Source organism: Liolophura sinensis, chromosome 9 (assembly GCF_032854445.1).
Source record: "Liolophura sinensis isolate JHLJ2023 chromosome 9, CUHK_Ljap_v2, whole genome shotgun sequence".
NCBI lineage: Eukaryota > Metazoa > Mollusca > Polyplacophora > Chitonida > Chitonidae > Liolophura > Liolophura sinensis.
This window is the reverse complement of record NC_088303.1, coordinates 14,502,849-14,519,775: the sequence shown is the minus strand read 5'-3', so window position 1 is coordinate 14,519,775 and position 16,927 is coordinate 14,502,849. Positions and strand designations below refer to the sequence as shown.

The following is a 16,927-nucleotide window of genomic DNA, read 5'->3' as shown; positions in this document are numbered from 1 at the left end:
AGGGTAATGCTGGGGTAGGAACAGCGTCAGCTTAGGATGAGAGATCTCATCAAGGGTAATGCTGGGGTAGGAACAGCGTCAGCTTAGGATGAGAGATCTCATCAAGGGTAATGCTGGGGTAGGAACAGCGTCAGCGTAGGATGAGAGATCTCATCTAGAGTAAAGCTAGGGCACGATCATCAAGTGAGCTTGGGACGAGAGATCTCATCTAGGGTAAAGCTAGGGCAGGATCATCAAGTCAGCCTAAGATGAGAGATCTCATCAAGGGTAATGCTGGGGTAGGAAAGTCAAGTCAGCTTAGGATAACAGGGTGAAACCAGGGTAGGAGCAACATGTCAGTTTAGGATGAGAGGTCTCGTCAAGGGTGAAACTAGGGCAGGAGCATCAGGTCAGCCTATGATGAGAGCTTTTCACAGTGTTGTTTTCTAACCAGTTGTACGAACACAACCTCCCCATGTGTTCATTTGGTCAAAGGGTCAGGTTGCCCTGAGCTAACATTTTAAAACTGTGTACACGTGGTGTAACACCTGTGGTTACGACATTATGTTAATGTTTTTCATCCTCATGTTAATACCACTATCAATAAGCATAACTAACAATACGGGATACACCGTCAAAATGAACGCCTGTAGTAGACTTATTGATCTTTGCTGTCAGCTGTATGCAGATCGCATAACGGAGACATCCGCACTTGTTACATCCACTAGAGTGTATTTGAGATCACGATCAATCGTCGCTAGCAGGTGCAACAGGTGGGCATCTCGCTGATATTAGAATGACGGAGTGCACAAATGCAGTTTTTGAACTTATCGAACGTTGAAGACTATTTAACCCTCCAAAGTATGAAAGAGGTAAAGTCTCTGAAATGTTCCACTATGGAAATAGTGTCTTAGTCTAAAACTCTTAGAGTCACATTACAAGATTCTGGATATCTGTATTGAGCTGTGACAAAGACATGAGAAGCGGTATGCACTCTTTGTATTTATTACAGGTATCTGAGTCAAGAGAAGGTCAGCCCAAGGACATCTTAAGGACGGGGGGGAATGTGACGCGGTTATTCGTACTGAACGACGTCAATCGACTCTGATGACGGATGACACATGAGCTCAAATCAGCTAGACTACATTCTGGATGTGTTGATATTCAGGCTTTAAAGTGTTTGTACAGGAAGTTTGTTGATAAAGTTTAAAGTACGGACAACACATCAGAAAGTTTAGGAGGTTGGTTTGGGTATTTCGGATTTCTTGTCAAGAAATTTCAAGATGTCTGCTTCAAAGGCGCCAGCGCCGGATTCCAGGAAGGAATTTAACAAGCGGCGGAAACTGGTGGAGGAGCGATTACAAGCCGACTCTTCCGAGTCTGAGAGGAAATTCTTGGACGCGGCTGAAGTGGGTGACAAGGATGTACTGATCGAGGTTTTGGAGACCGAGAATGTTAGCGTGGAGGCATTGAATCTTTCCGGGAGAACCGCTCTAGATCTGGCCGTTGATGGAAATAACATGGAAATCGTGGAGTATCTGCTCCCTAAGTGTTCCCACTCCACTGTCCACAGAGCGCTCCTCTGCGCCGTTGAGAATGATCGCAATGTCATCTTTGAGAAAATCCTGGAACACCCAATGTATCAGGAGGAAGGTACAGAAGTAGTCAAGGAACTACAACAGGACACCATGTATGAAAATAAAACGTTTCAAAACAAGGACCCCGAGGGGGACATTCCAAAGGATCGCAGTTCCTTGCTGAGGGAAGCTCTCACCCTAGCTGCCAGAGAGTGTAACTTTTCCATTGTGCGAACGCTGGTCCTTCGGGGGGCCTATATAGACCCGCCTCACGACTACTTCTGCCTGTGTACCCTTTGTACCACACAAAAGGCTTCCGACATGATGCAGTACACAAAATTACGGTTAGACACTTTCAAAGCTCTGGCCAGCCCCGCCTATATCTCTATCACGGAAAAGGACCCTATTGTTGGCTCGTTTCAGCTGAGCTACAAGTTCCGAAAACTTTCGGATATTGAAATTGAATATAAGGTACAAACAACATTTTGTTTCTTTATTTATTTATTTATTTTCTCATTTATTGTTGTATTGCTATTTTTATATATGATCTATTGATATTATGGCGCAAGTATTATGTTTGTACGACGCCATGTTTTATCCATATAAAATCCTTACCTCTTTCGCAGAACGTGTTTACTCACATGTAGAGGAAGGTGCGGGTCTTGGTCGAGTAAGGTGTATGCTGTTCTGAAGTTCACCAGTTTAACTTGCCAAATGTCGGGGGTTTCCTCAGTGCATTCCCGTTTCTTCAAGCCATTAATATGTATGTACCATAGTGCGAGTGCCACGACAATGCTAGCCCACCGTCGTCTAAGTGGAATATTCTTGAGCACAGCGTAAAACACCAATCAAATCAGTAAATCAAATAAACACAGCATGAGTGAACAAACCCTGAGTAATGCACAAACGAGGTACGTGTACAGCACCGACACCTAGTGCAGATTTACTGTGTATTCTTTCGCTGGGAGATCATTGACAGCTCTCCAAGTGACACTAGAATCACCGCCAAGTTCTTCAACATTGACCCATATGACTTTGAGTCAGCTTGATAGTTGTGTTTAGGGAGAAACAACAAAGAACTATTGTATACTTTCTGATCTGGGCACCTCTTTCACGTTGTTTGTTTGTTTGTAAATGTTTTAGTGGACCACTATCGATTTTCAGAATATGGACTTAACGTACATACGCGAGCGAAATGTAGAAACAAATCCAAGATAAAGGAGAAACTATTTTTTTAAAATGCAAACAGTGCAGTCAGGTTGTGAATTGACAAGTTTAAGCTACACACTGAGTTGCTTATAGACAATCTTTGATAACACATTGGGCATTATCACCACCCATTGCCACAAGTTTTGCACAAGATTAAAACGCTCATTACATTTTCTTATTTTTTGGATTTTTGTTTAAAGCCACACTCAAAAATGTACGACTTATATGATGGTAGTCGGTTTCATGGGTGGAGGAAACCATTGATATGGCAGTCGTACTAGTGCTTCATGGGTGGAGGAAGCCATTGATATGGCAATCATACTAGTGCTTCACGGGTGGACGAAGCCATTGATATGGCAATTCTAATATTGCTTGTAACTTTCTGTGTGTGACGTATGTTTGCCCACACCATGTTAGTGGAAGGCAAGCGGTCTTCGGCAATAGTTAAAGACAAAGAAAATATTAAGATAAAGTATTTATCATATGAAAGACCATTAAACACTGTTCAAGAAAATATTTCGAGTTTTTTTTTAATTTTTCCAACCAAGCAAAATGGTTTTAAACATCAGATCTCACGGTTGTCTGATGTCACCCACAGGGCATCAGTCACGTCACTTCCATATTTTTACTTGAAACAGTTCGTTTCGAGGTTCATTCGACAATGTATTTATATGCATATTCATTTTGAATAACAGAATAACTAACACTCTTTGTGTGGTAAGTGGTAAAAACCTGATGTGACGTAACTAGTCCTAATATGGTCAGAAAGGCCATGGTAGAATTCAAAGTTTATGAACGGAGTTTAATAGTCTTTCGTCTGACATAAACTTCGCGTCACTAATTTCTTTGCTGTTAAGACTGGGCAAAGGTACAAACGAGGGCCGTCCACTTCAGTGCCACCAAGGCCTAACGAAGAGTGAAAGCGGGCGTTCCACAAATTCCTGACACACGTTGCGACTTGTTCTCCAGACATTGTTACATTCTGGGTTGCAGTCAGAAATAATTACCATGTAATTAAATAAACATGACTCTATCGTTGGTCTTGACCAACCTCTCAAACCATATCGAGTCTATTATGACTTAATTGTTGTTGCTTTGTCACATTGCCAGCAAACCTATCTAGATCTAGACGAGCAGTGTCAGCAGTTCGCCATCGATCTGGTGGACCAGTGCCGGACATCCATGGAGGTGTCCAAAGTTCTGTCTGGTAAGGTGACCGGTGGGCACGGTGTGGACGAGGATTCCGATGGAGAGGACGATATGTTGCCCGTCCTCAAATTAGCCATGCGTCTTGAGCAGAAACGGGTGAGTGGCGGCACACTAGTCATAGTGCTTTCGTCATTAGCCCATTGGCTAATCTGTTCCTTTAGTTTGTTACTGTACTGGAGTACGTTTTCCTGTGCAATTGTGACTCGGGCGCAAGCTTAAATGACCTCTGTTCTGTTGCAATAATGGAGTGATACGTTGCGGTTTAACCATAAAACGTCATCGTAAATGTAGAAAAGGACATTGAAACTGCAGAGCTTACGACCGAAAGACTTTAGGTGGGAGTTGTGAAAAAGACCATTTTTCGGTCATATGACAATGAGGAGTCGTTAGGTGTATGTGTATATACAGTGTCTCCTTGTGACAAGGCGAGTCCATGCCGTAAAAAGCTACCGCCACTGAAAAATCATGCCGGAGACACCAGACATGGCACCCCATCCAGTTATATTATACTCACACTCTACCCCTCTGTGCTGAGCGCCAAGCGAGGCAGCAGCAAGTGCCATTTTTGAAGTCTTTGGTATGACCCGATCCGCGTTTGATCCCGGGTCTCCCGACTTCGTCCGCAGAAAGAAGATATTCCTTTTCATCTCCACACATCAGCCTAGCTGTACTAACTGTTGCTTGCTGGGTATCTCGATTCGACAAATCTTACATAATTCCTACATTGTTTCTGTCTGTAGCTTCTCTGTATTGCATTTGAAACATCAAAATATAACAAAAAATGACTATGATTTTTAGAATTTGTGCTGCATCTCCCTGGTTATGTAACCTTGTGTTCATCTTATCTAAATATACATGCAAACACATGGAAAATATTGCGTATTAGCGAAGAAGAGGCTGGTTCCTTTTTAGTGAATTGTAATGCAATTGCCAGTCCTGTTAACCATTCTCGTTTTGTCCGGTTTCAGTTTCATGTTGCTTACTTGATTTCAGCAGGTAACTATTCTATTGCTCTCTTGTTTTGTCATCTTTCAGTTTGTTGCCCACCCGGGTTGCCAAGCCCAGGTTGCACAGCTGTGGTTCAGTGGTCAACCCGCGCTGCGCTACCTCAATAGATTTGGCTACCTGGCATGTGCTATACCCGTAGGAATGGTTGTCATACCTCTCATGTCACTTGTTTACCTCATGCTTCCGTTTAGCAAGGTGACTATTAAATGGTTTCATCTCTCATTAGTGTTTTGTCTCTTCGTGGGCTGTCGCCCAATGCATGGACGATTGACAATTAAAAATAAAAGAATTGAAGAAAGGGTTTGGAGTACAGAATTAAGTTTTCATTCATGTAAATAAATTCCAAAACTTGCCACCAAGAAGAAGTACATGAAAATAGAAACCTGGACTTATAACCGGTGTGTTAGGCAGCCAGGCGAGTCCCTAGAGTCGTTGCATACAATGGTTTAAGCAGATATTAAAGGTTGAGATTTTTTGTAGTCGCGTGTAAAACTACAGACAGATTACTAACATATTTACTTTTTAAATGAGAAGAAAACATAAAAATAATGCAAATTTCAGATGAAAGGGTGCAAAAAGTTATTCGCAAAGATAGTCAAATATTTTTTCGATTTTCACTTTAGGAAAAAAGGATATTTGAAAATAATTTTTGTATGGTGGGTATTTGGGATCACCTTTTATGGTGTTTATATAATAATGTTCCATATTATGTGACGAACGTCTAATAAATTTATTTGAATGCAAATTTGTTGTTTATATCTAAACACATGCGTACAATATGAATTATGATAATATTTATTTTTTAAAAACATTTGCTAGAAGGAAAATCCAAATCCATGGCCAAATATATTTATTGGACATTAGTCACATCCTTATTTAGGCCTGTAGTATGCACAGACGATACCAAGGGGTTGTACCAAATACTCACCATACAAAAAATATTTACGAATGTCATTTTCTCCTTAAAGAAAAATCGGAAAAATTATTGATGATCATATTTACAGATAACTTTACACTTTCGTTCGTCTGAAGTTTACTCCATTTTTATGTTTTCTCCACATTTGACACAGGATGACCTAAAGGATCGTCTTGGAGTTTTGGTTTTTTTAACTTAAGCTTAACTAAGGTAAACTGATCAGAGACCGGATTACGTGTGGCCATTTTCCATCTATCACACTGTCGTCGCTGTATTATGTTTACTCTCTGTAGTTCAAATATAACTTTGCAAATATCAATTTAGTACTATAATTATTCAGTACTTGGAAGATAAGTATTTCCCATAAAAAATACGTTGAAGTGGATGCCGTACTTTTAACATAGAGGAATGGAGAAAGGAATTGACTGATGGATGCGTTAGTGGATTGATTGGTGGATGCGTGCATGCGTGAACAGATGAGGTGTTTATGCATTCGTGAACAGACGAGGTGTTTATGCATGCGTGAACAGATGAGGTGTTAATGCATGCGTGAACAGATGAGGTGTTCATGCATGGGTGAATGGATGGTGTATTTTAATTAATTGAATGTTGTTTAAAACAATACTCAAAAGTAAATAGTGTTAGAATGGACAGAGATTATTGTGATATTCACAGACTAAAACATTCCAGTCTCTCTTATCCAATTTTATATCCACAGGTGGGCGAGCTATTGAACACCCCGATCATGAGATTTGTGAGTTACACTTGCTCCTACATTTCCTTCCTGGTGTTTGTCATGGTGGCAAAGCTCAACTACGGCATGAGCATGAATGAAATCGGATGTAACATCATCAGTCCTGTACAGCAGGGCTTGTTCGGGTTTCTACTGGTCTGGCTCTTCTGTAAGCACTAGCACGCTAATCACTACCACACGGTGCATATTTGATTAGTGTTTAACACCATACTAAAAAATTTTGCACTTTCAATGGCGGCAGTCTTGTTTACGGATGGTAGAGACAACATTGCTTTGAGTAAACCACCGACATTCGGCAGGTACCTAGCAAACGTCTTGACTCAAAGCCGCAGTCGAAATATTGAGAGCTGAATTCAAACACGTGACGTCATTAGCCCATGGCCTGATGCTCGCAGCGGGCCAGAGTTTTTAGTCATCTGGGCCAGCGAGATAGGGTTATGACTTAGGAACATTTGGCTGCAATGAACTACAGTCGTGATGCGGCCGTGGATATAACCCAGTGAAAACAGGTTGATAAATATTTGAGCTAAAATACGCCCCTGCCAGAGATAAATGATAATAAATTCCAAACAGATATACATTTGCTGTTTAGGAAGCCATTGTCTGTAGGCACGAGTTTGGAAAGGCTTGTGCATTCCATGTCAGAAGAATATTACAACTTTTTACTGGACGAAATCCGTGATTTGCCAACCATCAAATTCAATGAGACTTAAATTATCTCGATACAATTATATTCAAGTAAATGAGTCCATAAGAGGCAAAACGTCTCACGGATATAGGGGAAATCTGTTTCAAATCGTAGACTATTTCAAATCGTAGACTATGTTATCGAAGCTGTGTTCAAAAAGAAATACGACTCGAAAGTACTGCAACTATCCAAATACAATTTGTGGCTCTGTCATTCGAAGTTATGCACAGACGACCAAATTCCTCGAACAACCTAGACCAGAGAGGGCCAAAAAGGTGTTATACGAGGATGCGTTAATTTGTAGGATTCTTAATAAAGCACCAATTTATGAATATAATAGTATTATTGTATCTACTATTTAAAATGTTATCTATACAGGCCTTCTTGAAGACAATAATATAGCTCTTTAGGTGCACTTGTATTCCCGGTGTGATTATCTTCCCGATGTGATGATCGTGAATGATGATAAACACTGCCAGATCCGCTGGCTTTTGTTCAACTGTTACAAGGCTTAATAGATCTGCAGTAATCAAAAATCAGTCATTCTATTCATATATTACCTATGAATGTCGTGTATGGTATTCTTGTTCCTGACAAGAATATATTTATAAAGTAAATATTTATTATGTCATCGGTTACGTTCAACCATTTGCCAGCAATCACACTATCGTCACTCTCCTAGTTTTACTCTCCGTTCTGTTCTATGATATATTCTCTTGTCCCTACATTCACAGCGCTGATGTGGCAGGAGAGTAAACAGATATTCGAGGCTGGCGGGAAGGAATACATTTCCTCTTTCTGGAACATCCTGGACACAATTATGTTGTCCTTGTACATGTGTACGTTTAGTTTGGAGCTGATTGGTCCACGTGTTCTGCAGAACATGTATATTCGGGAGTACGCGACGACTGGAGAACCGGATTATTGCGCCAAACTGAGAGAGAACTCTTTCACTTGTGAAAACATCTACAAAGACAGACAGCCCTTAAGTGAGTCAGACTATATATGCAATCAGACAAAGTTTCAACATAGGGGAATTAATCCGAGGGTGTTCAGCTACTCTCTAAACTCAACCGTATACAAAAAGTACAAAGATGTGTGTCACAGACACACATCACGGTACACATTTGCTTTTTGAGACTAGCTAGATACAAAATGTACTTCACTAACGTTTATGCCTGGCGAAACCATTGCTCTGAAAGCCAAAGTCTGTAATATTCAACATAGTTTGGGAAATGACAGCATATGTATGTAAATCAGGATCAATACACTTGATTCCCCGACGTTATCTTTTCTTTTCCAAATTTCACAATTTTAATTCAGAATAGTCTCAAATCTATAGTAGTGGTTCGTCAGTTCCTCATTAGTCTGCAATCAAGAAGTCAACCAATCACTTTACACAGCGACCATGCACAACTTTATATCTATCCTCTAAACCTTAGTCGTGTGGGAGCCCAGCTGGTTGCCGGACCCGTCCCTCCTCTCCGACATCACCTTTTCCATCGCCGTCCTCATGAGCATCAGTCGCTTCTCCTTCATCATGCCGTCTAATGAGCAGTTCGGCACTATGCTGGTCAGTTTCGGTCGAACGATGGGGGACATCGTAAAACTCCTCTCCATGTTTATCCTCGTGCTCGTCGCCTTTTCTTGTGGGATGACGGTTTTGTACGGAGCAGAGGCCTGCAACAACTCCGAGTTTGCTGGGTGAGCGGGAATGTATTATGTATATCGAAACTAAACTTGTGTTTAAAACTCAAGCTATAAGGCCCAAACAATAGTGATGTTAAGTAAGGGTGCCAAACAATGGTCATAATTTTCTGTATTCGTTCTCAAAAAGTGATGGAAAGTCGCATTAGTTGATTCTGTTCATACCATAAGAATGTCATGTACCAGGTAGAACGGAATCTAGTAACAGAGATATAATTATTATCGAGTCTTTATGTGGCTCGTCGAAAAGCTGCGAATGTCACATTCTGTTCCTCTGGTGTGACTTCAATTCAACTGTACGGTCATTTTGTTTGCTTCTGAGTTTTAAAAAGACGTTTTCAACACTATTTCGTTCATTTCACGACGGTGTCTTTAATTACACTGTAATATTTCCTGATTGTACCTGTAGCTTTGCCTCACTTTTCCTGCCCCAGATTAATCGAGACGATGCGGACACTGACGTGGGCGATGTTTGGTATGGGAGACAGCGCCTCGACGGATATAGAGGCTGAGCCTAACCCTTCCTTCCCACTTCGGCCAGATATCATCGCTAACATCGGTTCCATCCTTTTCATGATATTTGTCTTTGCAACAGCCGTGGTTCTGATGAACTTACTTATTGCTATGATGGCTAACACTTTTCAAGACATTCAGGTAGGTTTACTGGTCGATATATGCTGGTCGATATATATATATATATATATATATATATATATATATATATATATATATATATATATATATATATATATATATATATATATATATATATATATATATATATATATATATATATATATATATATATATATATCAGCATATAGTCAGCATATAGTCATGCTGAACTTTGTGATCCGTACTTTTACACACATTTCTGTTTCACGTTTCTTTCGTGTTTATTTCTTGGTCAAGGTAGTGTGGCGTTAAGCAGCAATCAAGTGGATAAACAAATAAATTCTAGGTCGAGGTCTCATATACTTTGAAGGATAGTGTACAGTCAGATGTGTCATATGGTTAGGCTGACTGTCAGTTTTACATATAGAGAAACAGACGGCTTATTCATATGCATCCTAGATGTGACAACAGATGTCTGAACTGTGACAGCATCAGTACTGTCGCTTAAGGGCAGCCCATTGTCACTAAATGTACCTCTAACTCTCCACGGTAGACGGCAGTACTTCGACGAGAATCTATGCTTCGACTTTCGTGTGCCAGCCGCCAACCAGATTGGGCTGTCCGGGTCAGTAATCGCATGGCCACTTCTCAAACGACGTGTAACGCGAAACACAAGGACACTATATTTAAATTCATTTGTGAAGCCAGATTGTACAATTCCAGAATAACTGACGTCAAACGCCATGCCTGGTGCCCTCGCCACAGTGTTCAGTCAAGCATTATGAACGTGTAAACTATGACACAGAGACAACGCTGTGATACGAAAAGCCGTCTAAATCCCATGATCTGAAACAAAGAGTGATTATCATACAGGATAACCTTTATGACTGACTTCAAAATGAGCGATCCTTAGCTGATGGTGATGATTTATTTCCCTGGAATAACAATAATGCAGATAATTTAGATATGCAGATATTAATGGCATGATGTGTTGTAATCTCAATGAAAACAGACCCCATTGTTATTACACATGATGACCACCATGTACCATGTTACCACAAGTTTCTGCCTTTGGATTGAGAATATAAGATGTCATATAAACAGGTCATATTTGTCGACGGACTGTACTTTGACAGCGCGGTTCCTAGACATTGTGTAGAGTGTGTTTTGATTCCTAACCTCATGTAGCTCATGTAGACCGAAATACACCTACGTAGCGAAAATTGGGATATTAATGTTTATTAACATATAAACAGCAGCTGCTTTTTTCAACAATACATACAAGGAAACTGGCCGTGTAAAACATAATAAAGTATTAAAAAAAAGACGCACATCACAGAGAGTAAAACCTGACAAGCCACGACAGTGTGGTAGACGTACAACACAGAGAGTAAATCCTGACTGGCGTCGACAGTGTGATAGACCTACAACACAGAGAGTAAAACCTGATTGTCGACGACAGTGTGATGGACGTACTGAACAGAGAGTAAAACTTGACGAGCGACGACAGTGTGATAGACGTTCAGCACAGAGAGTAAAACCTGACTGGCGACGACAGTGTGATAGACGTACAGCACAGAGAGTAAAACCTGATTGTCGACGACAGTGTGATAGACGTACAGCACAGAGAAGAGAACCTGATAAGCGACGATAGAATGACAAACGTACAGAACAGAGAGTAAAACATGACTAGCTTTGACAGTGCAATAACTAGTAAATGGTCGGTCACACGTAAACGGGAATTACGACTATTTGTCAGTTTAATTCAGTTCGGTTTAACTGTTCATTCTAACTGTTTATGTAAATGCTTAAATAGTAGTAAAGCACTCGCGCCATAGCACCATCGCTTATACAGAGTTGGGTAAAAAAATGTAATGGAGTAATGTGTCTGCAAGTTACTAGTATGAGAGGTCACTGGTCTAGAATTAGGGTCGAACAACAAATAAACGAATCGATGATGTTTTCAAATTATTTATTATACAATTACCCCCAATGTGTATATTTGATGCCGTAATATATTTATCGATCCTTCATCAGTACTTGCCTTGCCCTCCTATGTCTTAACAGGACGAGAGAGAAGTTGAATGGAAATTTGGACGCACGGAATTATGGTTGAATTTTATAGAGCCCGGAAGTGCTGTTCCTCCTCCTTTTAACATCATTCCGAGCACGAAAAGCATTCTGGGCTTCTGTTCCACACTCAACAACTTTTTCTCTCCACCTCCAAATGAAATTGGACTGATACAAAGAGCGGAAACGGAAAAAGTTCGAAGGGTACGATACAGTTTAATGTCTTTTAAAAATTTCATGACGAATTGTTGATTAAATCTGGTAATGTTTTGATATATTCTGTTTATGGCAAAAATGTGCATTGCAAACATTTCACTTTCCTTATTATTGCTGTAAGAAAAGAAAACAATACTTATAATGACTCACGGAGAGAAAATTATCCGGCATCAGTTAAGAATGGTGCCCCCTGAATATATTTTCGTCAAAATTTCGACAGGCAACAAACAGAATGTTATTTTGTTATAGTGTATACAGGAGGAATTCTCCACTTGTTGTTTCCTGTAACAAAATGTCCTGTTATAAGACACCGAACAGAAAAAAAACCTTTTATTACGTCAATCATGGCAGAATGGTGCTTATTTAATATGCCTTTACATATGGTTTCGATAACAGTAAAAAAATGAATTATCACCGAGGTGGAGCAATAAAAAATATGCTGCTTTGCTATCTCTACGTACCAGTAATGTGCCTGAACGTGGTACTATATCATAAGTTTTTTTGTTATGACATTTAAACAGCAACCAGGTGTTTTTCACTCTCAAATCTGAGCAATCGGGTGTCTTCACCCTCAAATCTGAACAACCGAGTGTTCTTCACCCTCGAATCTGAGCGTCCTCGTATTGTATCATCAATCTTTTTGTCTTGACACTCAAAAAGCCACCTGCTGGCTTCCTCTCCGATTATATGTCGGAAGATCTTGCAGCAACCTACGGATGGTCGAAGGATCCCCCTGGACTCTGCCCAGGTCCCTCCCGCCAAAAGGTTGGCCGCCGTCGTACAAGTGAAATATTCTTGTGTACGGCGTAAAACTCCAATATAAAATGAAATAAATAAATAAATCAAAAAGCCATCGGTTGTTCTTAACCCTAAAGTGTCGTCGTGAAACATTCAACAGTGGGGCGTAAAAAACCCTGCAGATTATTACAGGGATGTTAAAGTGTTTCCATCCGTTTACTTTAGGGTGTATTGTCTCGACTCGTACGGAGATATGTCAGGAAGGAGGAGAGAGATAGGCTTGAAGAAGATGAAGGTAAGTGAAAATATTTCAGGCTCAAATAAAGGTTTTCTCCACGGTAAGCCTTGGGCTTATGGAAGTGTCACTGTACCTAAAATATTCCACCTCTGGTAAGAAGAAGTCGTTAACGTGCTAGAGCAGAACGATCGACCAGGGGCCTCTCATCATCGCGGTCGCTGTGAGCTATACTCCAGCTCATGCTGGTTTCCTCCCTGGTCGTGCGTGGGAAGGCCTGCTAACAACTTGCGGACATGTGTGGGTTTCCCCGGTTTTTGCAGGTTTCCTCCTACCATAATGCTAGCCGCCGTTATATGTGAAATATTCTTGAGTATACGGCGTAAAACAAACAAATAAAACATCAATGTGATAACATGGACTTCCACACTGCTTGCAGTATGCGTCTCCTAAGATTCCATATATTCGGCTGGTTGTAATTTGAGCTCGCCTATGCTCGTAGCTTATGTCATACCGCGAGCGTCGGTGTCGGGGTCCAATTAACTTGATGGCAATGTTAAACAAAATGTCAGGGGTGGTATTCTAAAATGCACTGCATTTATTCAGCTCAGGTTTTTCCCACATGTAGAGCACAATAACACGACAGGGATGTGCATACTAAATACTGTTCATTACAAAATTCATGACTTAGTTTTTAGATTTATTTGAATGGTGTTTTACGCCGGACTCCCTCACTTACCGTATTGTATATCCTAATCAATGCTAAAAAAAGTGTTAAGGGGGTATTTCAAAAAAGTACTCCATGTTTTTAGCTGAAGTATTGCATGTTTATAACGCAGTGACACAAGGGGGAGGTTCAATCGCTTTGTGTGCATATTATTTTATTTTTTTAACTCTAGTACTTTGTGCATTGAGCTGAAGTTTTGCATTCATATGTCTGCTACAGATAGGGCCTAAGTTTTCTTTCCCTGCAGATTTTCTTTGGCAGATACTTATCACACTGCTCTGTTTTGTCAGATTAAAGTGGCATGTTGCTGTGGATAAAAATGTGCTATGTGATAATTATAATTAATGATTATTATGAAAGATAATTGTACGCCTTATTGAAATAAAAGAAGTGTAAAAATAAAATACCAGGATTTACTTTATAATTTTACCATCCATGGGATTAATTTCATGATTGTGGGCCACGTGCTATCCATGTGTTGGGCACCCTTCTGATCGCAAGTCACACAGATATATGCATGGATTTTCGATTCACTTCTAACATTCGGAATGTTTTGAAAATTGCTATAAAAATCATTGTCAGAATGAAAAATCACTAACAAATGGGAGTGACCGAACTACTTTTTTTGCCTACAGTAAGTAGACAATGCCTTTTTGTGAGCGCATTGGATACCTGAAAACATACGAATGGGTCACATTACATAATTTTAGTGACGCTGAACGTTGCACAGCAGTGTCGGTAGCGTGACGTCACATTCAGCAGATACGTAGCCGGGCAGATTACAAATGTACCGATATCAGCGCAGAATTAAGCTTGCCTTTGTACAGAATACGAACAAATTCTTACAGTTTCATGCAGCATTTACAAATTTGTATACCATTTCAGATTCGGCTAAAGACGATCTTTTGAAACGAACCCTGGAGAGAGTCACGACTAAGCTTGAGAAACGCCTTGATCACTTGGATGAAGAAATAGCTACACTTGGAGTAGATCTTCGGAACGTTATCGACCACCAGAATTCAATGACAGAGGAGTTACAGAGAGTTGTGTGATCACGTAAACAGATGGCAGCTATAATTAAATTCCCACCAGTCAGTTTTGGTCAAGTCTTAGGGATGTACTGAATATCATGCTGTTTGTGTTGGTATGAAGGGGTAGACCTTGATTGTAATGAACAGCAGATGTATTTCTTTATTTGATTTATGTTTTACGCCGTACTCAAGAATATTTCACTTATACGACGGCGGTCAGCAATACGGTTGGAGGAAACCGAGCAGAGCCCGGAGGAAACCCACGACCACACGCAGGTTGCTGGAGGCCTTCCCACGTACAACAACAGATGTACTCCACCGGATTTGTATGATCAGGGATCAGATATTACACTGTCAAGAGGGGACACCGTTCATGTAATGCGAAATCCCGTTTCTAAGTGTGAGATATTTTTCAAAATTCTATCACTGACACGTGAACACGAGTCTGTATGAAGACAAACATTCGACATAAAGCATTTTTATACCCTGTCATGTAAGTCATCTCACTGTCAAATGGCTGTACTCCACAGGTTTTGCGGGATCTAATGCCAGGTATCACACCAGGTATCAAGTGCTATACTTCATCACTTTTCTGTATTCAGATGTCAGGTATCACACTGTCAAGTGGCTGTACGTGTACTTGACAGTCTTGTGTGGTCAGAGGTCAGTTATCACACTATCGGGTTGCCGTATGTGTACTTGACGGTTTTGTGTGGTCAGAGGTCAGTTATCACACTGCAAGTGGCTGTACATGTACTTGACGGTTTTGTGTGGCCAGAGGTCAGTTATCACACTATCAGGTTGCCGTATGTGTACTTGACGGTTTTGTGTGACCAGAGGTCAGTTATCACACTGCAAGTGGCTGTACATGTACTTGACGGTTTTGTGTGGTCAGAGGTCAGTTATCACACTATCGGGTTGCCGTATGTGTACTTGACGGTTTTGTGTGGTCAGAGGTCAGTTATCACACTGCAAGTGGCTGTACATGTACTTGACGGTTTTGTGTGACCAGAGGTCAGTAATCACACTATCAGGTTGCCGTATGTGTACTTGACGGTTTTGTGTGACCAGAGGTCAGTTATCACACTGCAAGTGGCTGTACATGTACTTGACGGTTTTGTGTGGTCAGAGGTCAGTTATCACACTATCGGGTTGCCGTATGTGTACTTGACGGTTTTGTGTGGTCAGAGGTCAGTTATCACACTATCAGGTTGTTGTATGTGTACTTGGATCTTTTGTGAGGTCAGTCTAACTGTGTAAAGTGGCTGTACATGTACTTGACGGTTTTGTGAGGTTAGAGGTCAGTTATCACACTATCAAATGGCTGTTGTTGTGACCAGAGGTCATTTTTCACTCTGTTTGGTTTACCTCGCTTTGTCGTACGTTTTGTCCATGTTTTACACTGTATAGGCATTATCCCCATGTTTATCTATTTTGATTCTATGATGATACCGGAACATTTAAAATTCATGATATTTCATTTCATTTGTTTTACCCAATAAAAAGTTTATTTCAGTTATAATCTGAATATCCATCATTAGTGGTAGAACAGCCATCGTATACGTGGCAATTTGTTTAGTTTGACGTTAAAGGAGAATAAAACATATAAATAATGCCACAATCAGGTGAAAGAGCGTAAAAAGTTATTTGCAAATATTGTTTTTCTTTCATGTAAAAAATGGTATTTAAAGCTATTTTTGTATGGTGGTATATATTTGGGACCACCTCTTAGAGTATATTGTCTTTACATAGTAAGGTTCTAAAAAAGGATGTGATGCATGTCTAATAAATTTATTTGAATGCAAATTTGTTGTTACGCAAACACATGCATTTGACATATTAAAAATAAATGTGATCAATTTGTTAGCCGAAGAGATCAAATTCTAGTGCACTATATTTATTAAATATGTGTTATATCCAGAGGTGGTATTTATTACGGGCATGGGACAAAGGTCCCAGGGGACAAAACCCCCACGGACAAAACCTTCGGAGGACATAAGCAACTTGATCAGTATGAAGTGTATATGGATAAATGACATAAGTTGTTTGCTTGTTTGATAAAACTTGAAACTCTCCCTGAAGTCACATTTCAGATTTCATTACGTGTTTGCAATCAATAGAGCCCCTTCTTATTCGTTCGGCCTCCACGTATTCTAACGTTTTTTACGACATCGGAAAGAGCTGTAAATCAACGGTAAACAGAATGCTTGACCTCCTGGAACTAAAGAAGTCTACATTTATGGAGGAA

At 40.2% G+C, this 16,927-nt stretch overlaps 1 protein-coding gene across 1 annotated transcript; it reads left to right on the top strand.

Moving 5' to 3' along the window:
* The first annotated feature begins 1,223 nt into the window (after window positions 1-1,223).
* LOC135475625 (short transient receptor potential channel 3-like) lies at window positions 1,224-15,512 on the top strand. Its single transcript, XM_064755556.1, has 11 exons — window positions 1,224-2,027; window positions 3,876-4,070; window positions 5,010-5,177; window positions 6,617-6,800; window positions 8,075-8,329; window positions 8,783-9,044; window positions 9,482-9,701; window positions 11,730-11,936; window positions 12,912-12,985; window positions 13,528-13,532; window positions 14,546-15,512. Exons 1-11 carry the CDS (start codon window positions 1,263-1,265, stop codon window positions 14,698-14,700), a joined length of 2,490 nt encoding a protein of 829 aa, XP_064611626.1. The 5' UTR covers window positions 1,224-1,262; the 3' UTR covers window positions 14,701-15,512.
* Window positions 15,513-16,927: the final 1,415 nt, after the last annotated feature.

Coding starts and splice junctions, on each gene's coding strand:
- LOC135475625 (XM_064755556.1), top strand. CDS start 1,263: ATGTCTGCTTCAAAGGCGCCAGCGCCGGATTCCAGGAAGGAATTTAAC. Junction 4,071..5,009: donor TGCGTCTTGAGCAGAAACGG/GTGAGTGGCGGC, acceptor GTCATCTTTCAG/TTTGTTGCCCACCCGGGTTG. Junction 9,045..9,481: donor AACAACTCCGAGTTTGCTGG/GTGAGCGGGAAT, acceptor TTCCTGCCCCAG/ATTAATCGAGACGATGCGGA.